This window comes from Kogia breviceps, chromosome 19, assembly GCF_026419965.1.
Source record: "Kogia breviceps isolate mKogBre1 chromosome 19, mKogBre1 haplotype 1, whole genome shotgun sequence".
Lineage (NCBI taxonomy): Eukaryota > Metazoa > Chordata > Mammalia > Artiodactyla > Physeteridae > Kogia > Kogia breviceps.
The window spans coordinates 55,666,075-55,692,919 of NC_081328.1; the positions used below are offsets into that span (position 1 = coordinate 55,666,075).

A 26,845-nucleotide genomic window follows, 5' to 3' on the forward strand; every position below is an offset into this window, starting at 1 on the left:
TCCTCCCTTCTTTATTTATGAGTTATATGTTTATCTCTACTTCTCAGTGGTATGTCAGCGGGGAATCATTGTGATGCAATGGTAGCTTCCAAGGCCACTCCCAAGGGGTTAACTTGGAAAGCCTCACAGAACAAATTAAGGTGCTGAAATCACACGGTTTGTTGACCCCAAGGAAAGCCAATAGCAAGAGGCAAGGGAAAAGAGAGGGAGTGAGGTTAATCGTGTTCTTAAGAAAGGCTGCAACTGAGACGAAACTTCCGTGTGTCCCGACCCCCATTTTTCTGCACCAGCCTCTTCCCCTCTAACGTTGTGGCCGTGAGGACGGGCACTGAGGGCGAGCGGAGGCGAGGTGTCCGGAGCCAGTCCGTGCTTTCTCTACCAGACTCGGGGACTGGGATGCCCGGCTGGAGCTGGAGCTCAACCCTGACGACTTGCTGAGCACCCGTGGGTTTTATCTCGCTGGCTTGAGCGGAGGGCACGCAGGGCCAAAGTAAATCCTCACGCACGCTTGGTGTGTCGTGTGTCTCGTGGATGTGCTAACCTGGTCCTTCCATTCCTTTCTGTCTGTCTGTTCGGTCTCCATCGAGTCTACTTTCTTTATCTATAGCAACATATCTGTGTATCTGTTCATTGTTTCTTTCTTTCATTTTCTGTTACAGAACTGAATGTTCTTAAATGTTGCAGCAGACACACATGACAGGTGATTACAAATTTTTAACATGCATACTTGATTTCACGATGTCCGAAATTAATCAGTGATTCATTGTAGCCTCCTCTCAGAAAAACCATAATTTAGGAGCACAAAATGTTTCAGCTGTAACCTCTCCTTCTTTCATGTTACGATGTTTTAATTTTCTTGGTTAGAATGCATTATTATTACAACCAATACTCATTTAGTTTCCCCCAACATGTAAAATTGCGCTCTCACAGACTGGGACTTTGAATTCACATGGGAACCATTACCTTCCCTGCTCAGCTGAGACTGCTGAGCAGAGGATAAGCTTGGCAACTTCCTGAGCCTTCAGAAAGTGAAAATCTCTTCAGGGTCCTAATTTACACAGGTATTTCAGTTCAGCTTCTCATTAAGTAGCTCTAGGGCCACATCTTCATTGGGTTAAAACCTCAATTCCTGGGTCTTACTACTGTGACTTGAATTTCACCTTTATTTCTGCCATCTGAAGCTTTTGCTTTCTCTATTTTGAGATCAGTTTTATATTTTAAAATAGTTACACTTTACCTGTCATTTCTATAAATTTGGAGTCTCGGGCCGTGACCGTCATTTCTAGGTAGAAAGACGATTTGGTTCCACAGGTCTTGCTAAACGAACTTCTTCCAATTTATTCAAGAGACTATCGCGAAGAATCATCATCTCACTTCGGATTCTTAGAGTTTTGGGCAACAACGTATGGATATTATTCAGATCAACTCAATAAATAATATTGTGCTAAATATTTCAGGAAACATAAAGATGACTAAGATAGTCTCTGCACTCAAGAGGCAAACATTATACAGTACAGAGATGAAGAAATGTTCATAAATAATCATAAGGCAGAAAATCTTTACGTGCTAGAGAGATGCATATCGCTTTGCAATAATGCATGCTACATTTATTATTAAACAAAATAGTAAGCTCGTTAAAAGAAGGAAAAGGGAATGGAAAGAAAGCATTTTCTTGCAGTAGTAACAGGAAGAGTTTCGTGTGGGAGGTGCTAGTTGACATGTGTCTTGAATAATGAGTGGGATTTCTAAAAGTACCAATAATAATGGAGGGGGAAGTATTGGAAGAGAGGAAGTGAGACTTCCAGGTTGAGAGAAAAGCATCCGTTTAGATAAGGAGATGGGAGAGTGGAGGGCATAAATAAGGAACAGCAAGTAGTGCAATTTGCCAGGTTAGGATGTTAGAAGACAGTATTATTAGCGTGTCAAAGTAAAAGAAATGAAAATAAAGCTTGGGTCAGGATGAGGTGGGACAAGAAGGGCACTAATTTAATTTAATTTAAAATTTCTCACCGTCCTGTTTATCTAAAAGGAAAGGAAGATGTTGGTTTTACCTTTTAAGGATAAACTTAAGAACCAGGACCACTTAAAATTTAGTTTGAGTGGTTTCCTCTTCTCAGTGTCCTGATAGCTTAGTTTCACTAGTTTCCGAGGTCAACTGAATCTGCGTTTTTGTCTCTCAGGCATACAAGCTCCATCTAGTGGCCAAAGCAGGTAAGTACTGGAATGAAAATCGATACAGAAAACATTTATTTTTCACTTGTTGTTTATATAATGATTAGCTAATAAAAGTGGGCCACACTCTAACTGGACAGGGAAATCAAGTAGTCTCAAACAACTTTTATCATTGATTTAAGAGAATATTGGATCAGATAAAAATGGATTATAGACCAAGGACTTCTTAAACATGAAACCTGTGAAAATTTCACATCAGGGACTTAACATCAAATTGTATTTTGGAATGCACCTTAAAGCAGGATCTAGTTTAGTTTCTAGAGAGAGTCAAGAAAAGGCAAGTCCGCGTAAATGAGGAAGAGGCTGAAATACTGGAGGTAACGGTATTCGACCAGAATATTCTCTTCTCCCTCGTGCCTAACTCCTACTTTGCCTTTAGATCTTAAGTTAGATGTGACTTTCTCTGGACAGTGTTCCTTGACTTCTCAGGTCTGGATTAGATGAATCACTTAATGTCCTCCTAGGGACCGCCATCTCCACGATGCCGTGACCACACTGCACTGTCACTTCTCGTATTTGTCTATAGACCTCATTACAGTTTAAACTCCCCAACAGCTGGTACCATGCTACTGGTGTTTACTTTTCTATCCGTAAAGCTTAGGGTAGTACCTGCCATCTAACAGGCACCCCACATATACATTATTTACAAAATTAAGGGACAGATAAATGAAGAGAATAACTGTGATAGAAATGTCCAAGGAACACATATTGAAAGTTAATATCAGTAAAGCTTAAACGAAAAAAGAAAATATTTTCAGGAAAATTACTAGTAGAAGAAAAACATTTTCCTTCATTGTATGTTGATTCTCCGCATGAAGCCCATTTACTTATAATCGCTGGTGCTTTCTCATTGTCACAGTCCTTAGCTACTCTCTACCTTGGTGGGGGGAAAAGAGTTTTTAAGGTACTTCTTGAAATAGTAAATACTTAAGTATTTTAAAAATAGTTAAGCACTAAATATTTTTAAATAGAGGAAAATAGCTCATGGTGTTACTGTAGAGATTAAACAAAAGGCTGCATATAAAGCCTATGGACCAGTGTGTAGTACATCATGTGTGTTTAATAGTTGGCACTTTTATTCTTTCACCAACTCATCTCATAAACTCCTTGAAGCCACCCAGAGAGTCAAAGGAGGCAGGTATTTCAAAAGTCTTTTTTACAAATGAGAAAACTCACGATTATAGAGGCTAACCGTATTATGGAGTTACATCAGTTATTACGTTTTTGAATCCACACGAAGTAATATTCACCGTCCCTTCTTTGTCACCCTGTTGCTTACCTAGAGGGAGAGAAGAAAATAAAGGACGTTTGGATGCTACGTAATCACAGGGCCACCTTGCAGAGGATGAAACCAACTTGTAAGGGGTGTATTATTTTTTTATTGCTGCTCTAACAAATTGCACGAACTCAGTGACTTAGAACAACACCCATGTATTAGCTTATAGTCCTTGTAGGTCAGCAGTCCAACACAAAGTTCACTCTGGGATAAAACCACGGTGTTGGCAAGGCTGCGATCCCTTCCGGAGGCTCTGGGGGTGGAGAATCAGCGTCCTGACCTTTTCCATTCCTTCCTGCCGCCTCACAGCCAGCAGTGGTGGGCAGACCTCAGGGCACAGCGTGCTGACGACCTCTTCGCCCTCCTCTCTTCTACTTTTAAGGGTCCTCGGGATTACTCTGGGCGCACCCGGATGATCCGGGAGGAGCTCCCCATCTTAAAGGGCCAGCTGATTCGCAAACGCAACCCTCTTTTTCCGTGCAAAGTAACATGTTCACAGGTTCCAGGGATCCGGATGTGGATATCTTTGGGTGCACGGTGGCATTTTTCTGCCTATTCCAGAGGAACAGTGAATTCTGAGGGGAACCCCGGCAAAGGGACCCCCAAAGGAAAGCAAGGGGCAGGTGCTTTGTGGGCGCAGTGTTTTGGAATGGAAGTGTTAGAGGTGTATGACTGTCACCCACCTGAGTGGACTAGTAACCCCTCTCGATCTGGGCAGACACTAAAGCCTCTGGTTGCTGTTTGCCTGGCTGCCACCAGGACCTATAGCCTATTTTGTATTTTTCTGCGGTTTTCCTTCCAACTTGAGCAGATGTAGGGGTGGTTATATATTTCTGTTAAATTGTATCTTTTAGGTTTTAGCTCAGAGTTCAAATTGTTAAAATGAATTTTGTTTCCTGGTTCTGTCTTCAGTCATATTTTCTATGCCATATAGGTTTTGTTTCATACTCTGATTTGACCAGAAAATGATTTCCATAGCCTAACCTATGTAAGTTATGAAAGATTATCAACAAAAATTTGGCTACAGTTACCCAGCTTTGAGTTTACCTAATTGTTATTATGTCAAGCCCTTATTTTAGAGTCTCATCCACACACATCATGAAGAGACAGATTAAATGCCTTGCTGAAATTAGTTTCTATCATGACTATATAATTCCCATTTTTAATTCAGAGATTAAAAAAGAAGTATAGTATATAGCATGACATCCTTAGTTTAGTGATTCTGGTTCTTAGTGTCCACCGACCTCTCTTCTAAACGTTCATAAAATATATCGAATGATGGACTCTGGAGCTTTACTTTTCTGTTCTAACGTTTTCAGTGTCTTTTCACCATTTTTTTTTTTAAAGCAGGTGATCTATTATCTTTTTCATGTTTTACAGTTTCTCTGAACTTAGCAGCAGTGCAGTAGGTCTTAGGTTACCTATAAACAGCTGTGGGATGTACTTCGTGCCCAGAAACATGAACTTATTTGAAATAGATAGGTGTTTGTGAACGGTCTCCTCAGCCATCTCGAGTTTCAGCTCTCTTCCTATGTTGTTTTGCCTTTACCACTTTCAAGTTCGTGTTCCTTAGTGAAGAAGGAAAGAACACACAGATTAAGTCGTCTCTTTTTTAGCCTATCTATTATTCTCTTAGGTAAACTGATAACCCCGTGTTTATAAAAACCCATGCAGGCTTATTTCTCTGTGCTCTCTGATACATTCTCCACTCTGGTTAAAGCATCCTCCCTGTCTTTGCCTCTTGAAGGTACCTGGTAACTCTAGACTTCAATGAATTCTCTGTGGTACTTTATAGTTTGCAGCACATTGTTTAACAGTGGAACAGGTATTATCTTCCATTAGATGCTCTTTAATTATTATGATTATTTTGTGGCCTTAGAATAATTGTTGATTTCTTGACCTTTTTTTGGTTCCCCTGCACAGTGGGGCTTCTTGCTAAGCAAGACTACTATAGGAACTCCACAGACATTTGTTGGTTGGTTGAGGGTTTTTTTGTTTGTTTGTTTGTTTGTTTTGCGGTACTTGGGCCTCTCACTGCTGCGGCCCCTCCCGCTGTGGAGCACAGGCTCCGGACGCGCAGGCGCAGCGGCCACGGCTCACGGGCCCAGCCGCTCCGCGGCACGTGGGATCTTCCCGGACCGGGGCACGAACCCGTGTCCCCTGAATCGGCAGGCGGACTCTCAACCACGGCGCCACCAGGGAAGCCCAGTTGGTTGAGTTTTCAAGTATCAAATTTGGCTAGACATTCTTCAGATATGAATCTCCTTGAGTAATTTTTCCGTTTGGGGAAACACAAAGAAAGAATATAATACTTGAAATTATTTTTAGGGTAATGAAAACAATAGTAATAATTAGTAGTAGTAGCAGTATTAAACGCCAAACAAACTAAAAGTACCTTTGGAAGTCATTCCCTTCTCCAACCTTCCACCAATTATTAATCATTTCCCTAAGCCATTTATTAACAATCTCAGCCACATTTGATATGTTAGTTTGGAAATCTATTGTTAGAGACATGAGATTCTCTTTCAGCTTTGTCAGTCAAAGCTGTGTTTCTTGATTTGTCTTGCCTTATTCTAGAAAAAGGTACCAATTTGAACTTCTTTGAAGTTATACCTCATTTAAACACTAAATTGAGAAACCACATCGCTCTCTTGGCACATTTTTTGAGCTTGTAGAAATGGTAAATGCTTAAAAACAAATAATAATAGTGTTTAAAGTTATAGATTTTAAAAATGGTTTATGTAATTTTCAGCGTATTGATAATCATGCAAAATAATGTACTGATTTGGCTGCAGAAAAGCCATGCCCTAACAACTTAGCAATTTTGCTCTTAATTTTGGATAAAATAGCATCAGAAAGCCATGAAGTAAGGCTTTGGTCTCTAGGAAGTAAAAAAGCAACACAAATAGAATCCATTGTTCGCCAGCAGGAGGTTAGGATGTAGGTTGGCGTTTAGAGTAGCAAGCAAGACAAATTCTCTTTCTCTGCGTTAAATACTGTGAAAATTCTGGTGCGTCCTCGTTTATTTTGTTCAACTAGGCAACTTGTTACATCTCAATCTATGACTTCTGTGGTCTCTGTATTCCCATGTGATTTATTTGTCTAGGGCTCTACTAACTGGATATGGGGATTTGGGTTGCCACCATGACAACCAAGCAGTATAGCTTGTTTGCTTTTTCCAAAGATACAGAAGCTTGGAAAGGAACATCTTTCCTGCAGCTGCTTATTTAGTACCGGGACCTGGTAACTATGGAAATTTAGATCGAGATTATGTGGCTAAATTGTTCACAAGGTACATGCAGTCTGCTAAGTAGCTGGCTCAAAGATACAGTAAAACATGTCATGGCCAGTTCATCACTTTGCAGCAGTCTTTTTATTAAAAAGGTCCTATTTAGTATTCTCTCTGTTATACGATTCCACAAACCATATTTTCATACCTTTGTCCTCCATCCATAAGAAGAATTTAATATCTTTCTTTTATTAGGTAGATTTTGTTCAGTGCATGGTGACCTTTTGGGGGGATAATAATGACAGCGTTTACATACCGTTGTACGTGTGTTTTCTCATCGGCAGTGTTATCCACAGCATTTACTGTACACCATTATGATGCACAAGACCTGGAAATTTAAATTGGTATAAGAAAAAGCTCTTAATCTCAGACTCCTTACAATATGATTGAAGAGAGTATATAAGTAAAATGATGTGAACAAGATGGTAGCATGTGTGCAGTTGAGAGGAAAGTGAGATCATTTTGTCTGGGGTGATGAGTTGGTTTTGGTTTTGGTCATGTTATCCCGAAGCAAGAGGAGAAGTAGAGGCAGACTGAATGACAGAGAACATTTTTGCAAGAATAAGAAACTCTGGAAACAAGTGTCTAGAATAGTGGTAGAAATGATGCATAGACTTCTGAAGTTAAAGCACTTGAGGCAACTAGTGAGAAGTACAATCGGAGGAACTGCGGTGAATGTATATTTCAGTAACACATTTTCACAGGTATATTTATTTTTGACCTCCATTTATTTACGTGCCCACAAATCCTAGGCCATTAAGAATGCATTCTTCTGAACTTGTAACTAAAATGTCTTAGATATTCCAAAAGAGAAAAAAATACATCATGTATAGTTTTCACTACTTGCCTTCTTCAGTTTTCTGATGTAATTCCGAGAACATTCTGTCTCCCTTCCCGTGACTCTCACTGCCAGATTTTTAATCATCATGGATTCCGCTAAAGCTCTTTGAATTTCCTATTTAATCCATATTCAGTAGGAGAAATAACACGTTTCCTTGTTTTTTTTTTTTTTTTTTTGGTAGAACTTAGAGTGACTGTTGGAGAGATTTGGTTTAAATTTAAGAAGCAGAACAACTAAGACAAGTAAAAAAAAAACCACAATGTATACAGGATCAACGGCATTTTTAAGGTCTTAAAATAAATTCCCCAAGAGTAAAAAAACTGCAAAGAAATATGACCATACAGAAATCTGGAGAGGAAAAATCTGCTGTTAGCTTTTCTTCCTTTGCAATAACTCTGACCACCATTTAGGTCACTTTGGGCAATAAAACTCAAAACACCAGTTTACATTTTTAGCAAAAATAAGTGCGGTATAGAATCTCCCACAGACGCGGTGTGTCTCAGGCCATTTGGAAGATTCAGGATCTGCCACATCCCAGACTCTCAGGAGGGCACTTTGGAATCTAAAGCACCCTTAATGTCCACATGTCCTAGGTCAGGGTCTGATGGCACGAGGACACTGCACCCCACACGGGGCGGCGGAAAGAGAAGGGGCTGCGGAATGCAGACCTGAGAGGGGACCGCTCAAAAGCCCAGAGGCAGAGAAGAAAGGATTCTTAGTGGGTATGACTCAGAGGCAGATAAGGATGGGGCGGCGGACCAAGGTCACATGCCAGGATACGGCAGAGTTTGGACTCAAATCGGAGTCCCTGACTCCAAGCCCGTTGTTTCTGCCTGTGTCCCGGGGGGAGCAGAGCGAGGTCCCACGAAGGAGGCAGATCCGAGGCGCCGGGGGCCCCGGGACTGAGCCACGAGGCCGCGCTGCAGAGACGGGCGGCCAGGGAGACCCAGGGGTCCCAGGCCGTGGTGCGCCCGCTCGCCCCGTCCCGTAAAGCCCCGTCCTTTATAGCCCCGCCCCTAGCAGCCCCGCCCCCAGGGTCGCTCGCCGCGCCTGCGCCGGGATGCGCGGGGCCGAGCGGCGGGAGCGCGCCCGTCCGCGGTCTGCGTCCTCGGGGTGCCCCGCCCTCAGGTGCGTCCTGCGCGGGGCGGAGCGCGACTTCCGGCGCCGCGCCCTCCCCTCTCCGCCCCTCCCCTCCCCTCCCCTCCCCTCGCTGTCCAGTGGCGTCGGGGGCGCGCGCGCGCGGGCACCCTCTCGGACACTGTTCCGAGCTGTGGTCCGCGCAGATACCGCGCGTCCCGGCCGGTCGGCGCTGCGGCCCGGCCCTGAGGTGACGCGGTCGCCCAGGGCTGCAGGGTGTGAGGCCCGCCGGGGTGGCTTCACCCCTGGGAGGGGGTGAGGGGTCGAGGAGGGGCGGCCGGCGGGGGAGGGACGGTGGGTGCGGCCGGGGGTTCTGGGGCGCGGAGTACAGCGGGGCTCGGAGGGGGCCGAGCCGGCGGCTGTGGGGGCAGGAGGGTCCCCGAGGTCGGGGGGAGCGCGGTTGCGGCGCGTCCTGTGGAGGAGGATGCTGTTCGCCCCCGGGGTGTCGGGGCGCGGATGTCGGGGTCGCCGCGGGACCCCCGCCTTCTGTTGGCCGGGGTGGTCTCCATCCTCAGGGCGCCGTTGCGGAGGGCGGAGATGGTGGGAAGGAAATTTCCCTCTGAACACCTGGCCCCGAGCGGGGGTTCCCTTGGGAGCTTCGGGCTGCTGCTCACTCCGCGCGATAGGAGGAGTTCGGGAGAGATGCGCAGAGCTCGGGGCACGGTTTGGGGGGAAATGCCCTGGTTCCTGAAACGCAAGGCTCCAGGCGTGGAAGTATTGATACTACAGCAGACGCGGAAGCTCGGGAGGCTGCCGGCGCTAATAGCTGCAGGAGGGTTGCTCCAGGGCTCCCAAGGCTTGGACAGACGTTTCTAAATTAATAAGTCTGAAAGAATAAGGGCAGTCACGTTTACTTTCCATCGAGGACGTTGTGCAGGAACAGAAGGGGAGAAAAGGAGTGTATGTTGGACTCCGAACCGTGAGCCAGGTTCAGTATTATCTCATTCAGTCTTGCCAGCATCCTTTGGAGGTCGGAGGGGTCTTACTCTATTGGGCAGATGTGGAAAACGCTTCCCAAAAAAGTTAAGTCACTTATTTCGGTCCCAACTAAAAAGGGCTGAGCTTCCAACCCAGGGATGCCAGACTCTAAATTCTCGTCCTTGATGATATTTTGCTTCTATCCAGAAAGCGATGTTACATATTTTTAGGGAAGACTCCGTACAAGAGTACATTATTAGGACAGGTAGGGCTCTTGGGGGTATTTGGATTAAAATCTAACTAGTAAGGCATTCATCTTGGAATATGTGCTGTTTAAGTGTATTTTCCTTCAAACAGGATTCAGTATAGGGAAATCTTGCATTCAGGGTCAAAGCGAGTTTATTAATACGTTACAGGTTTATCTGAGTGTCTTTTATATTCTAGATGCTAAGCTATGTGCCAAGAATGCCAAGATGAATACGATTTGTAATTTCTGCCCTTGAGCTTGAGAAGATGATTGCATAAAAGAATTTCGTAGTATTCTCATAAATTGGAATCTTTGCTAGTTTGTGAGTTAATCGGCCTAGAATAGTTTTGAGCACAAGTTTTTAGGAACCTGTTATATATAAGAAAAGATATTGGATAACTTGTCACGTGGGTACCGTTGCATTATTTTCCCATTCAGCAAGAAATACTGTCATAAAATTTAGGTTAAATCATACTGACAGTTATTATTTTCTTTTATTATTATACTACCTTCAGTACATTTTAAAACACTAGAGAAGAAGAGAACATTTATAATTTATTCCCTGTTAAGTTAAAAGGCTTGATTTCTTTTTTTGACTGTGCTGCACTGCTTGTGAGATCTTAGTTCTCCGACCAGGGATTGAACCTGGCCCTTGGCAGTGAGAGTGCTGAGTCCTAACCAATGGACCACCATAGAATTCCTGTAAAAGGTTTGATTTTAATAGTGCCTTTTTTTTCCTTTTAATTTATTTCTGGTTGTGCCAGGTCTTAGTTGAGGTAGGCGGGCTCCTTAGTTGCAGCTCACTAGCTCCTTTAGTTGCGGCACACATGCTCCTTAGTTGTGACATGCAAACTCTTAGTTGTGGCATGCATGTGGGATCTAGTTCCCTGACCAGGGATTGAACCCGCATCCCCTGCATTGGGAGGTGGATTCTTAACCACTGCACCACCAGGGAAGTCCCGATAGTGCTTTTGTTTTATTAATTGAGAAGCCAGTGATGTGTGTAGCTGGGCAGGAACTTCTTTCAAGTCGTCTGCCAAAGATGTTCTTAACCTCTTCTTCTAAAAAATAAATCTTAAAGGTATCGTTGATACCAGATGCCATTTAGCTTTTATCTCTCAGAATTCTAGTGGAAACAAAATCCTCGGTTTAGGCCGAAATGGCACCTTGTTGAAATGTATAACATTACCTCTGATGCGGCTATAGGTAGGTGGATAGAAGGGGTAGTGGAACGTTTTGGAAATTTCTCCTGATGGCTTCAGTTTCTCAGTGAAGTGGGGATCAAGGTCATCATTTGAGGACGATGCTGTGGGTGGAAGCTTTGGGGGCTTGGAGGTTAATAGGAGAGTGAAAGGACTCGTGAAATATGGGATTGCCAGGCAATTAAACAGTTATTCTTAGGTATGAAAAGTGCAGTCAAGGAAGTATGGGTACACAAAATAAAGATGTCTAGTCTAATTTTGCATACAAGGCATTTGACAACCTGTTTCCAGGGCCTGTCCTAACAGTGTCATCTAGCGGGTACACCTGCCCTTTTTGCCCCAGTTCACTTTGCCGGAGCCTCTGCCTCATTGCAGGTTTCCCTGTTCTTTACACAAGTCAAGCCCCTCTGGGGAGTCTAGTTCTTCCATTCTTTTTCCCTGCCTGGAATTTGCATTCCACTCTTTCCCAGCCTCTTTCCCCCAGCTGCACTTATCACATTATATTAGATTTTATCTGTCTGCAAAGTCAGTAACAGTGTCTAACTCTGTTTTGTTTTTTTTAAAAAAACAGTTTGGTGCATAAATCCCTCAGGAAATGTTTAATGAGTATGCCACTTTTCTTCTTTCTTCCTCCTTTTGTCTGTAAGGTGGTCAGCAAGCTTTTTCTGTGAAGAGCCAGAGGGTAAATGTTTTAGATGTTGTGGACCACATGGTCTCTGTCTTGATTACTGAACTCTGCCATTGTAGCACAAAGCAGTCCCAGGCAGCACAGAAACAACTGAGCATGGCTCTGCTCCAAGAACACTTTATTTCTAGACTCGAGATTTGAGTTTCCTATAATTTTTACATGTCACGAAATACTGTTATTCTTTGATTTTTTTCCCCCCATTTAAAAAATGTGAAAAACATTCCTAACTACTGGGCTGTACAAAACAGGCTGTGGGCTGGATTTAACCCCCTCGGCCTCCGTTACAGACCTTTGATCTATAAAGTCTCTCAGCAAATCTGGATAAAGGAACTTGCGGTAAGATGATACCGGTTTTAGTATTACCATGGGTGGTAGAGAAGCAAAGATAAAGAAGGCAGTCTTTTTTGTCAGGGATTTCATGGTCAAGTTCAAGATTAAGATGTAAACAAATGACACAGTATGGTAACTGCAATTACAGTTTGTTTATTGGAACAAAGGAATAATAATCATCTCTGCTTGGGTGGATCAGAAGTCACCTCTAATAGTCGTCTGTTGGGAACACTTTCAGCTAAGATCCTTTCCAAGAATCTTTTCAAACTTGCTAAGGTGACTGACCACATCTTTTGCCAGGATTGCTGCAAACATTCGGATGGCTCAGTTCCTTTGTTTTATAGGGTATAATCTTAATTTGTTCCTCTCAGAGCTAAAATTGATACATTCTAGATAATCTTTTCTGACAGTTATTTCTAAAGGTCATGCACATTTTTACTGCTTTGAGAAAGGTGAAATATATTTCATAGCACATGTAATGTAGTAATCAGTGTTTCTTTAATACAGTAGTGAATTTCTGATACTGAATTTTGGGTTATGTAAATTTAGTCTTTAAGTCAGCTATTAATGCATTAGAAAAGGAAGATGGGGTTTAGTGGGCTTTCAGTTTTCTTGCAATTTTTTAGATTTAATGTGAATTATTTTTATCTAGGAAAAGTATGGATGTATGGCTGTTAGCATTACTGACGCCATCCTGGGCTCTTACAGTTTATCCTGTCCTTTCGCCCACCCTACCCAGGACTGAACTGTGCAGTAAGTCACTTCTCTGTTGTCAAGGCTTTGCAGTTAATAGAAACTGTTTTAACAATCATTAGGGTCAGGTGGCCTCTATGCTCCATTAGTCCCCAAACAATGATGATGTATATTTCCGGCACCCACAAGACTAGTTACCCATTCACGAATTTTGACTTAGGAGTCCACATCCCGTTTCCAAGCACCTGCCTCCACACCCTAGGTTAACTCTAAAGTTGTCCCGGTGGCCCCCGCGGGTATGGAGTGCAGCTGCATGCAGGTCGTTGGCCCCCGATCCTGAGCCCACCCTGTGAGTAAGTTACCCTAAACTGATCCATTGATGACGTGGAGCTGCCTGCCTCATTTTGTTTTTCAGTCTCAGGGTGCTTTCTCCGTTCAGTGAGCACCTTTCGTGCCCTCCTTCCTCCAGCAGAAAGTTAAATATTTAAGTAAACCTTCAGTGATACTAGGTGTATAAGACTAATTATTATTTAAAGCTCTATAACAGACTTAACAGATTTGCCAGATATGCTGTGGAGCAATGGAAAGAAACTTTAAAGATTCTTAAAAATAGTTTTGTACCCTTATTTCTATGTCTTTGTCATAGTTCTTGAGCGGTTAAGAATTGGCTTTGTTAAAGAGTTTTAAAGGTACTGCCTTGGTAAGACTTTGGAACTGTATCAAGTATTACAAGTTTTCCAGAGTAACGATTTGTTAAAAATATGCCATTAGAAATTTTATTGTACTTAAGTTGTTAACTTGTGCTTTCAAGGGTCATCTTCTAATATACGTTGCAAAGGAGGTCTTACATGTGTTGTCTACTCAAAAAGCTGCTTTTTTACGGTTGTCTGGTCCTCTCTATTTACAATGCCCTGGGCTTGTGTGAAATCTGCTACTTGTGAGTAAACTCCTCCTGGATGTTGATTCTCTTCCCACTTACAGCCCATGTTAAATGAGGGGCAGGCCAAGCATCCTTTTCTGCCTTTTCCTTTTGTCCTTTTGAATCTCACCACATAAGGCTATAACGTTTGGGACAATTAAGGGGAATTACAGTGTACAAAGAGGAAATTTAGAGCTTTATGCTAAATATGGGTTTTCTTTTGGTCCAGGAAAAGGCACAGGACAAGTTAAACTTTTTACAGATGTCCCCTTGCTGGCCGTGCCTCGTTTCTAACTTTGCAGCCCCGTTTTCAGCTGTGCACTTGAGTCAGAAGAGCCACTTTCATGTCACCTCTGCGGGGTGGATTTCACCTTTCTTTCAGGAAACCTCACTGCCCCACCCATAGGGCTTGGTTTCAGCTCAGACACTGTCTCTTTATCTTCGGCAGAGGTCTTCAGTATAGAAAGCACTGCCTTCCCATATCCTTCCTCCATCCCAAATCCCCCCTCCCTACCCTGCAAAGCCGTGTGGAGTGGGGGGAGCAGAGGGGACTTTATGATCACCCCACCAGTGGGAGGTGCAGGCTCCCCTCTTTTCTTTTTCCTTCTGTCTCCTCCCAAAGGACAAACATTAATTCTCAGAGACACTGTGATCTCAGCACTTGAAGACGCAGCACAGTATTTCCCTCAGCACCTGTGGTTTGCAAGGAGCCTTTTACAGTAACTAGTGCTTCACATCGTGATGCAGAGCCATCCTCGCCTGGTTTATTCCCCACGGCCCTTTGCAAATTGCACCTGCTTAGACTCTGTGGGTTGTGGGTGCCCAGTGAGCAGATAGGTTCATTGTTGTCAGTTTATAAAAACCTGTCTACAGCTTTGAAGTTACTGGTTAGGTGAACATTAAAATAAAAGTTAATGAAGAATCGATGTTAAGAATGTTCCATTTTAGTTTTCAAACACCCAAACCGGGTGTTTACTTTCTTGAAGAAAACAAGCAGTGAATTGATTTTTCTTCTTTAAGATGTTTTGTTTTAATAATTTGAGTAGATGGAAGTTCAAGGTTATTGAAACTTAGCATTTTTCACATGATTAGACTGGAGCTTATGAATATAAGAAGGTGAGTCATAACACTGATTCATCTATATACTTCAAAACAGAGTTCATACTTTCTGGTCATCATTTTCCTCCCTTTGTCCTTTGGCCATCCATTCTGGGGGAATTTCCTTGACTCAGTCTTCATTCTAACTCACCGATTTAGCATCACCCCCGCTAGCAAGAATTTTCTATCTGTCTGTTCCATTTCCAAATTCTCTAGCAGCTTTCTCTTAATTGCTTTGTCCTTGTTTCATGAGTATGATATCCCTAGAGGATATTAGTTATACTACTTTTATAGACAGTAGTGATCAACATGTGTAATTACTTGCCATGTTCCAGGCACCATTTTCAGCTTTATGTGTATTTATTCTTTTGGTCATTCTGACAGGGACAGAGTAGGGGGACAAAGTAGGTAATTAAATAGTTAATCCCACTAGGGGATCGTAAAGAAAGAAAAAGTATGGGAGACCCTGTAAGTTAACAATCACTCGAGAAAGCAGGCTTGCTTAGCACCAGAACCAAGCAGCGGAAGCACGAGACATGCCCCCAAACAATAAAACAATGGTGGCATGAGACCCACCTCCTGCCCAGGGAAGTCGGCAAGTTAATGACCCTTGAGAAGGGGCTTACATGTCTGCGTGCACTAAGAGCAGAGATATCGGGGAAAGGTGACATTATACCAAAACCTGAAATAATTTACAATATCATAGTACGTGTAACAGTACCGCCGTTTTGCTCATTTCCATAGCGCCATGACAATCCCGGTTGGGCCATATGGAGTCAAAAACTCCCCCGCCCACCATGTAGGAGGAGTTAATAGCGGAAGACTTGAAGAATGAGAAAGAAGGTGGTCTTTCCCCACCTCCCCACTTTTCCTTTGCTTATAACAATGTAGCCCACTGAGTTCTCAGGGCGGCACTCCCTCGCCTGTGGGCTTGTATGTCTCACCAGCGTCCAGTACTAACTGACTCTTCCTCCCCTCTCACTGTGCCTCTCCCTGAATTCCTTCTGCGCTGAGACAGAAGACATTCTGGCTGAGGAAAAATGATGAGGAAGAAAAATCTACCTAAAATAGGGCTCAGGGGCAAAAGGAAAGCAGCATGAAAACACCTTTTGCTTCAGAAGGGATTTTGTGCTTTGGAAGAAAGGCCAACAAAACTGAGGCTGAATCGACACTGAAGTGGTTCCTTTGATTAGTCACTGTATGTCATCTTCTGCAGAGACATTTCCCTGTTAATATTACTTTGAAGCTACTTTAAAAACTACATCAGTGGTTCTCCACTTTTCATCGGGCCCTGCACTCTCACTCCCGTTAGCGTCAGTGGAATTGTACGCTTAGTAGGCAGGGAGGCATGTGGGTCTTTAACATTTCCCTTTGTTCCTGACACAGTTCACTTCGAAAACCGCTGTTATCCTTTGGAGTTTTCTAACCATGGAGTGAAGAACACATAATACTGTCACACTGGTTGAGTTCTTTGATGCGAGAAATAGAAACTGATCTGGTCGGCTTAAGTGAAAATAAAATATACTGGATAGAGATAATAGGGCATTTCACATAGTCCAAGGAGGAAGAGTCAGGTTTGGGGCACAGTAGGTATCAAACCTTAGGGGAAAGCTTAGTACCGAGAATGTATGAACTTTCTTAAATGCTTCTGTTAATGTAACTGTTTCCATGAGTCCCAGTCTCTGGGTCTCTTAGTTAAAAATCCCACTCTGGGGCTTCCCTGGTCGCGCAGTGGTTGAGAATCCGCCTGCCGATGCAGGAGACACGGGTTCGTGCCCCGGTCCGGGAGGATCCCACATGCCGCGGAGCGACTAAGCCCGTGAGCCATGGCCGCTGGGCCTGCGCGTTCGGAGCCTGTGCTCCGCAACGGGAGAGGCCACAACAGTGAGAGGCCCGCGTACCACAAAAAAAAAAAAAAAAAAAAAAAAAAAAAAAAAAAAAAAAAAAATCCCACTCTGCCCGGAGAAAACGTAAATGCTGCCGGTCAGAGGTGGTCGTGGTGATGGTAGTCGTGGTGTGTCCGGTGGGATGGCGGGGTGTGCGCACAGGTTCGTGGGCTTCAGGCAAGGCTGTTAAAGACTCAGCCCTGAGTTCAGGGAGCAGTTCTCAAAGAAAGGAAGAGTACTGTGAGTCCATCAGCTGCTTTAGCCGGGGCCTGTTTTCTAAAACTGAGGCATCAAGCATGCAGCGTTCAATTTGAATGAATAATTCAGTGGCTCCCACTAAATCAATGTGTTTTGGCAGATAACTTGAGAATGTTCTTGCTGTTAAATTGGTTCGTGTTTCTATGTTTTGTAGTAAATCATCCTCGAACGAGTGTGATCGGTTTGCCTCTCTCTACCTTCCACCCTCCCTCCTGCCCTCCTTCCCTCCTTCCCTTCTTCCTTTCTTTCATCGGCCTAGAGATGATCACCAACTCATTGCAGGATCTGATATAACAGGAATGAGGCTGTTGGAAGAACTTATTTTGAGTGTGTCCTCCTTTCTTGGCTGCCACAATTTTGCTCTTTTTAATTTACTCATTTAATATTTTTACAGTATGTCTAATTGTGTAATTACTTTCCCCCCACCATATAAGGAGCACATATTGATGGGAAAATTGAGAAAATGGAAAAACGTGCAGAGGGAATGAAAGTGTCTAAATTTCATCGTTAAATTTAAGAAAAAACTCTCTTCTGTGCATATAAAGAGGATGTTTATTTGATCCAAACTTTAATTATGTATATTGCCTTTTGGGGGGTAAGACAAGCTGCCTCTAAAAAGTTGCCTGCTTTTTTGTCCAGGTGGAGACGGTCAGCCAGCTTGGAACAGACTGTTGTTGTAGAGGGGGTCACACCAGTGGCTGCCATCAAATAGGTTTTTATATAAAACAAAGAACAAGTGTCTCTCTGCAGAAGGCTTAGCGGGACTTTTTTGGTGTCTCCTCCAAGCTGCCCTCTCGATACCTTTTTAGGTGACGGGGCCGGGCCAACTGGAGTAGGGACCGCGGAGCGTGCACGCGGGGGCCCGGCCAGGCTGGCTTCTGCTTGCGTATAACCTTCGAAGCCCTGAGACGTGGCTCCATCAGAGGTCCACTCGCAGAAGGGGCCCAAGGGGCTCCAGAGGGTCAGCTCAGCCTGGAAGAGGGCTCCTGCGCCTGTGATGCAGTGATTGAGGTCATATAGCTCAAAAAGTATACTGAGGTGAAATTTGTTTCCGTCACTCCAAAGTGAAACCCTGTGCTCGTTAAGCACTTTCTCCCCTTCTCCTCTGGCAACTACCAGTCTGCATTCCATTTCTGTGGATTTATGTATTCTGGAAATTTCATACAAATGGAATCCTATTTGACCTTTTGTGTCTGGCTTCCTTCACTTAGTGTAATGTTTTGCAGGTTCACCCATGTTGTAGCATGTGTCAGTACTGCATTCCTCTTTATGGTCAATAGTAAATCGTTGTGTGTATACACCACAGTTTGTTTTTCCCTTCGTCTGTTGGTAGGCATTTGGGCTGTTTCTGCGTCTTGGCAGTTATGACCCTGCATGAACGTGCACTTGTTTGAGTTCCCGTGGAATAGCGGGATCGTGTAGGAACTCTGTTTAACTTTGGGGGAACTGCCAAACTGTTTTCCTCAGCAGCTAAACCACTTTGCAGTCCCGCCAGCAGTGTATGAGGACCCAGTTTAGCCACGGAGTTTCTTATGAGAAATTTGCTCTCATTCAAGGCAGTATTCCTGTAGGTGATGCAGTGGTTATTCTCTGGCTGCTTTCAAGATTTTTCACTGTCTTTAAGTTTTAGCAGTTTAATCTCGGTGTGTTTGAGTGTGGGTTTCCTTTGATTTATCCTGTTTGGGTTTCATCAAGCTTCTTGAAACTCTTAGGTGTTTCATCTCTGGTCAGATCTGGGAAGTTTTCAGCCAGTAATTCTGTAAATATGTTTTGCAGCATTAACACACTTCTCTCTTTCTGGGTCTCTGGCCGTTTGAATTTAGACCATTGGTTATCGTCTCACAGTTCTCTGAGGCACTGTTAATTGTTAAAGAAACAACAACAACAACAAAACCTCTTTTCTCCCTTTTGTTCAGATTGAGTAGCTTCTCTGGATCTATCAAGTTTACTGACCAATTTTCTGTTGTCTCCATTCTGTTTTTGAACCCATTCTATGGATTTGGTTTATTTGTTGCTGTGTTTTCCTGTTCTAAAATTACTATTTGGTGCTGCTTGATATCTTGTTTCTTTGCTGACACTTTCATTGTTTTCAAGAATGAAATGAATATTTTCTTGCCATTGTTTGCTGGAGCACTTTTTAAACAGCTGCTTTAAAGTTTTTGTCAGATAATTTCAAAATCTGTGTCATCTTGGCAGTGGCACCTGTGGGTAGAGTTGACATTTTTCACATGCTTCATTACCGGAGTCATTTTGGGTTGTGTGAGACTGCAGGTTTTGTTTTCGTCCCGTAAAGAGCATTGATGTCTTCTTTTAGCTTGCTGTCCACCTGGTTAGGTTCAGCTCTTCAGTTTCTGCCCACATCCTCTGAACTGTTGTTCTAATTTCGGTTTAGTTTTCAGAAGCCTTTGCAGTGCAGTTTGGATCTGTCCTTGTGTGCTGTCCAGTGACCCATCTGGGTCTGGGCAGTGGTCTGTCTGTGAATTCAGTTCCTCAAGTGTTTGGTGCACAGAGTAGGATTAGATCCACGTTTACCCAGATTGGGTGTTAGTCCTGGAGCTAATAAACGACTTCGTTGCGTTGCTTCCCTGAACTCCTCTTTTCATTTGCTCTCCCTGCTACTTTTTGATTCCCTGTGGCTCCTCTTTTCCATCTTCCAGCCGCCGAGCTAGGGTTTTCCTGCCCCGCTGAGCCACACACTTCGGCGACTGCTTGTGCCGCATTCAGGGCCCTGTGGCTGGAAGGCGGCAGAGCAGAAGGAGGCGGGCTTTGTCCCCCGACCCTTGTGGAAGAAGCTCCACTCAGAGGAGAGAGTTTGGCTGGGTTCAGCTTGCATCACTGCAGTCTGACACTGCTGTAAACGGGGTTGCCTGGGGACAAGGGCACAGGAGAACGTAGAAAAGAATACAAGACTGGGTGTTTCCCCGTTCTCTGTGAGCAGACTTCTGTTCCCCACCGAGCTAGAACTAGAGAGCTTCCTCCGGAGCTTTCTCTGTGTCCCAGCGCCTGCTTCCAGCGCGTTCAGTTTAGAGGACACTGGAAGAGAAGGAGTGGAATTCCGGTTCCCCCTTGTCTCACATGCTACTGTTTACTTTTCAGAATCTTCACGTTGCCGTTGCATGCATTCCGTCCGGGTAGGAGAGACAGCGTGGAGTATGCTGAACTGTCTAGCCTGAGGCTGAAACATCTGTCTGTCTTTGACATTAGAAATGGCATATACTTGACTGTGTGGTTCCAGTTTCTTTTTTTCCAATCTCCTTTCTTTAGTAAACTAATCCAGAAAACATGGCTACTGCAATTAGGGAAGTTGGAGTTTGGAGACAGACCAGAACACTCCTACTGAAGAATTACCTAGTTAAATGCAGGACTAAAAAAAGTAGTGTTCAGGTAAGTTAAATGACCGTTATGTCTTATTGCAGTTTATTTTGCATTAATATGTTCCATCTTTAAAAGATGGTTTGTTTTGCTGGATACATTTTTATCATTTTATATTCTTAGGTTCCTTTAATTTGCTTGTAAAAACTTGTGTTGGCCTCAGAAAAATACCTAAATTATCCCATGTTTTCTGAATGTCAAAAATTTTAATAACGATGTCTAAATTTAGTTAATTTCTAATATCAGTGCTTGATTTTGAACCTTGAGGCATGCATTTCCCATTTCATGGAATGAAAAATAAATTCTGCAGATAACTTCACGGAACATTATTCCACAGTTTATTCCTTATGGCCGGCCATCTTTTTGGACTCTGGATTGAATTGCCCACAATTACTAAAATTATGTCACATATTTGTTCCCACAAGCATGCATTACTTTATTATTTATTTATGTAGCATACCTTACTTTGAAAGGTGAAAGAAAGTAAGAACTCTGGCTAACCAGTTAATAGTGATTTTAAAGGGTGGAATGGTATTGTTGATCTTCTCCAGCAGAACAATTAAACAGCAAGATGAAACAATAAAGAGTTCATCCCTGTTAAAGTTGACTACTGAAGATAATTGAGTATAATTTTAGTAGTAGAAACCTAGCTGTAATTAAAGCATGAGTTTTAATTCACACTTGAATAAAGACTTTTTTATGGTGATCCCTATTACAGATGTTTGGTAAGTTACTTTAAATAAAGTCATGTATGAGTAAATTTATTATTATATTTTATATTAGTAATGTAAGATGTTTAAATGTTAGCTTTTATGTCATTTAAATGTATTATGGTGACTTGAATTTTTAAATATTTTAGTAAAATTGAATGTAAAGGAAAAATTCATATGCTGTTGGGTTAGGTTCAGCACAGTATTTCTTTTAGGATAGAATTGCTTTTATTTTTTGTACTTAAGAAAGGAGACCCAAGTTCCTCATGTTTTTTGTTAGTATTAGTTATATTTATAGAAATCTTGATGATTTTTGCTGCCATTGTTACACTTTGTAATCATTTTGTTTGTTTCCTTTATTATAGGAAATTCTTTTTCCACTATTTTTTTTATTTTGGTTAATATTAATTAGCATGATGCATCCAAATAAGAAATATGAAGAAGTGCCTGACATGGAACTTAGCCCCATGGACAAATCTATCCTCTCTAACGTAATTCTTGGATTTACACCAGTGACTAATATTACAAGAGACATCATGCAGAAGGTTTCTACTGATCACCTTCCTAACGGTATTGTGAGCTTACATGTGTATTCTGTCGCTGGCAGGAAGCCTCTTCAGTATTTTACTGTTTGCTTTATTGAGTAAATACCATTCTTAACATTTAGATATATGTCCTTTCACCAAAACATAGTTTTATAGAAATACTAACATCATTTAGTTCTGCTGCCTTTTGATTCTTGTGAAACTTTAATGTGTAGTCTTGGTAATAGGAAGCATATTTTATGTTTTAATATTTTATATTTAATTCATAGACCATTTATAAAATAAGCATATTTGTATAGTATAAAAGATTTGAAGGAATATTTCGTTTTGATTCTGACTCACATAACTATTGAGAAACTAGAACTACATGGTAAAGACAGTAATGCTGATGCCAGGATGACTGATTTAATGAAATGCTGAATTGTAGAAAATAAGAAAATAACCTGTTATCTTCCATCATATAGGATTGTTAGTTGTAATTGACTTCTAGTGTGTGTCACACATTATTGGATAATGTGTCACTTAATGGAAGATGTTTATACAACCATGAGCCAAATAGTTTTTTCCCCAGTAGTTTCTTTTTGGTGTATTACTCTTTAATATTTTTATCTTCCTAGTATAGAATACATTTGTTGGTTTATCATATTAAGCATAAGCAGCATGCTAGCCATAAGAATTTAGCATGTCAGCTAAGAAGAACTCATCAGAAATGTTGAGAATGAAATTCATTGGTAATTCTGAGTAGGACAAAAGTATATACGCTAAAGAAATCCAAGTCAGTGTGTATTAACTTAGATGCCAGAATAGTAGAAATGTTTGTAGATTTTTTTTTAAGTTCTGTCTTTTTAATGGCAGAACTCTGAACATGAGATTGTACATACATACATGGTAACTTAACTAGTAGGATGTTGAATTAACACCCTCTTTCTTCAGATCAATCCTGGAGTTCCATGTACACCTTCAAGGTCTGGAAAATCATGAGAATTAACATTTAAGTAATACTTTATAATTTACAAAGCATTTTCATGTCTGTAACTACATTTGATATTAACAACCCCTTGTGATCAGCTAGGTACTGTGGGTGAGGATACTAAAGTTCAGGGAGTTAAATTGCTTACCTGTTCTCACACAGCTAATAAGTAGTAAAGTTAAGTACTGATCCTACGGTTTTTTTCCCATTTTATGACATGTTCTGAACCTCCTGTAGTGAAGACTGCTTGCTTGTAAATCAAACTTCAAGAAAATGTTTAAAAATGTAGATTATTAATGTGAAAAGAGCTGAATGATGATTACAGTATTTTTTCCATGTATCTTCTAAGAAAGGAACAAGCAGTTTGGGTTTAAGTGGCAAGTTTTAGTCAAAGAAGAGAGTGTCATAGTTACGAAAATACATATTTAGTTTCTGAGGAAGGATTATGGAATTTTCTTTATAAGAAGGAATATTTGAAAATAAAATATCCACTCATTTATCAAGGAGTTATTTGTATGGTTTTACTTTGACATAGATAAGTGGACTACATGTATTGCATATAAAGTAGATGATTTTATTATGTTAATAACTTATGTGTTACATGACACATACATAATTTATGTAATCAAATGACAGCTAAGAAATGGTGTCTGTAAAATTGCACTATTTTAATATTCATTTTTTCGGTTTTTTTTAGAAGAGCTGTATTCATTTTCTAAGAAGTTAGAGCATCACACAAGTGCTTATAAAATATTACATTCATCAAATATAATGTTAAATTTGGTGTATTGTATTACAATAAACTATTCAAATTTGTAAGCTAACTAAATTGTTATAATATTTTATAGTCATAATTACCGAAGAATATACAAGTGAAAAAGAATTGCTAGCAGCCAGTCTTTCTAAGTCCAGCAACTTTGTAGGTGTGGTTTTCAAAGACTTCATGTCCTATGAACTCCGTTTTTTTCCTGATATGATTCCAGTATCTTCTGTTTATATGGATTCAAGAGGTAAATGGCCCTAAATAATCAATGAAAATGAATTAAATTCCCATTTTTGCCGCTCTTAGCTCATATGCAAAATTTGATGGTGTCCGCCGTTGGCATTTTAAATAATAGTTATTCAGATAAGAAGACTGTCAACTGTAGCATAAAAATGTGTATATTTATCTATCTACATCTATATATATCATATGAAGTATAATTTGTATAATATCCACTTTAATTTTAATACATTTATATTGTTTACAGTAACAAAGCAAACTTTTATCTTGAATTATATGACATTCTAGGTCTGTCCTTTTCTCCATGTAATTGTTTTCATATGTGGTATGGCACATACCTTTAAAATCTCAAGGTCTTCCACCAATAAACTTTATTAGTTTTATGTTGGAAACATGGAAAACAGCCTCCAATGCCTAAACCTCTGAAAAGATAATTAGCAACCACAAACATTTATTGGCTAATATTAAAGTCACTGTTAAGTACTGTATTTGTGACTTGATTCCGCAAAGCCCTTGTAGAATTTTTCATTTTTTCTGTGCTGTTCACCTGGACTTGCCCTTGCATCTGGAAGATCTTTAAAGCTGATAAGTCATTGTAGAATGGCTTGCCTTAAAACAGAAAACTGATTTATTTTGAATAACTATGTTTACCATTAATTTCTTTCTTTCCATTTGTATTCATTTATGATTCAGTATCCTAACACATGTAACTCTTTAATTTCAAAAATTTGAAGTAAACAATAAGGAACGTGATAGATTTTGTTTGCCTTTGGAGGGCCATTGCTTATTTTCTTTGGTCCTGTAGAGACTGATTAATTATATTCCTTTGGTAACCCCATGTGTGCCGCCTTTAAAGAGAACACTTGTATGTTGCAGAATCTTACGTCTCACATTGTTTTCTCCACAGCTGGCTGTTCAGAATCATGTGAGGCTGTTCAGTACTGGTCCTCAGGGTTCACAGTTCTACAGGCCTCGATAGATACTGCCATTATACAGGTAAATGTGAAAAAAGGAAGAAAAATAGAGTTAAGTCGTATTTTACCGATCATCCCCTAAGTCTTTACCATAGGATTTCCTTTGACTGCTGTCAAATCTACAAAATACATAACTTAATACAACTCCTTTATGGCGAAAGATAAGGGAGAAGTCATATTTTCTGACTTCAGTTTTTTGAAACCCACCTTACTTGATGGTTTCTAAGCATGTGATTCAGCATCCTGTATACCAGTATTATCGTATCTATGCTGACTGTAGATAATATTTATGAAAGGTCTACATTTGCAGACTTTTTCCCTTGAATAAGATTAATTTAGTTTAAAGAAGGTATCTTTATCTTAATCACAGTGGTAGATTTTATTTCTTATTTAACAAACATTTATCACTTGTTTGCCAAACATTATTTCTAAGTTATGTACTAAGATCAACCCATTTAATCTTTATCACCCCTATGTTAAAGGGTGCTGTTATTGTCTGCATTTTATATGTGCACCTGAAGCACAGGACAGTTATAAGTGACTTCCCAAAACTCAGTTAATTAGTGGCAAAGCTAATTCATACTATCACTTTTGGGCTCCCAGTTCTGTATTTTACTACTGTACTGCCACCAAGATTGCATATAAGTGTTGCATTTACGCTCTAAACACATGCTTAGACCTGATCCAGTGTTTCACATTTTAGCAGAAATGAACAGGGGACCTTGAATAGGAGACCTGTCTCTGTCAGTTGTTCGACTGCTATGTAGTAAAATGACTACAAAAATAATGCTTTACTTGACTGCGTTGTTGTTAGAACCATATGAGACGATATATAGAGAATTGTCTTATAAACTCTCACAACATGGTATAAATGTATTGTAGATACAGTATTCAGTAACACAGAAGATTAAGGTAATGACCATGAAATATAGGGCATATCACATTGACAGTGTTAAAAAAGTACTGATTTGTGTTTTGGCCAAAGACCTTAGCTGTCCACAACCCAAACCATACTGGATGAACAGGTAGAGCAGATCTCATTTTAGCCATTCATTTGACTGTTAAGTAGAAGTGTATCGTGTGGCATAACTAGTTTTATTATTCTGTCTATATGCATGCTGCATATATAGATTTTAAAACAATAGAAGGACTTACTATCTAAAAGAACATTTTAAAAAGAGTCATTCTTTCATAGTACTAGTAATCATTCCTGAATTCCTCAATTTTATAAATGCATGTTTTTATTAAGATGCATATAATTGTCAGCTAAAGATGATAATATGCAGTTTTATTTTCTTTGACAAATTATTTAATAAAAATTTATATACTTCCCAACTTCAGACTTTAAACTTTATGACATGCTTCCAGAATGAGTAAAAGCAGTTTTCTATAGGTATCATGATGCTGGGGTCAATCACTTTATTTCTGGTGTGTAGCTCTTTGAGGATGGTATTTGTACGAGGTTATTGATTAAATTTGGGGGTATAACTGTCACAATATTTTAGGGGCTACTATCAGAACTAAATTAATTGCATGTATTTACATTTTCTAATTACAGTTGAAGACCAATGTTTCTTTTTGGAAGGAGCTGGAGCCAACTAAGGCTGTCCTTATGGGAGAAACTGCTGTTGTGGAAATAGATACCTTTCCCCGAGGAGTAATTTTAATATACCTAGTTATAGCATTTTCACCTTTTGGATACTTTTTGGCAATTCATATCGTAGCAGAAAAAGAGAAGAAGTTAAAAGAGTTTTTAAAGATAATGGGACTGCATGACACTGCCTTTTGGTATGTTATTAAAACTTTGTTATTCAGTGTGATTAATAATCGTACAAGTATACAAATCTTCAGAATTGTAGTTTTGTTGTTCACCTGACTTGATGAGATGCTGATCCTGTTTTCTCACAGTTATTGCCTTTGTCTTGGAGTTTGAGACCAATCAAAATGCTTCAGCAATTGATTGGCTTGTTTAATAAGGGAGGTGAGCTTTGGAAAGCTCATGTGGATATTATATATTTAAATATTATTTCATATTTTTGTTTGAATTGATGAGGCGTGCTCCCTGTATTTCAGTGTATATTTCAGTGTATAGAAAATAGGAGATTTTGGAAAGTTAGAAATTAACTGCCTGTTACAGTCCTCCTCAGGTATCATAGCATATACATGTTATTAAAATGTAATCAAAATGACAGAAGTTTGTGTATGTAGTATATGGGCTTTCTTTCCCCTGGAGAAAGTTATTTTTGTGAATTTTTTA

General features: G+C 40.8%; 1 protein-coding gene across 16 annotated transcripts in view; it reads left to right on the forward strand.

Moving 5' to 3' along the window:
- The first annotated feature begins 8,707 nt into the window (after window positions 1–8,707).
- Window positions 8,708–26,845, forward strand: part of ABCA5 (ATP binding cassette subfamily A member 5) — a 62,729-nt gene continuing 44,591 nt past the window's right edge. For 3 of the 16 annotated variants that reach the window (XM_067021149.1, XM_067021150.1, XM_067021156.1), the window contains exons 1-5: window positions 19,947–20,398; window positions 21,462–21,666; window positions 23,460–23,621; window positions 24,522–24,610; window positions 26,147–26,376. In XM_067021149.1, coding sequence (XP_066877250.1) covers window positions 20,297–20,398; window positions 21,462–21,666; window positions 23,460–23,621; window positions 24,522–24,610; window positions 26,147–26,376 — 788 coding nt within the window. In that variant the 5' untranslated portion in view covers window positions 19,947–20,296. The other 13 variants (XM_067021153.1, XM_067021148.1, XM_059048359.2 and 10 more) reach the window with 13 other exon arrangements.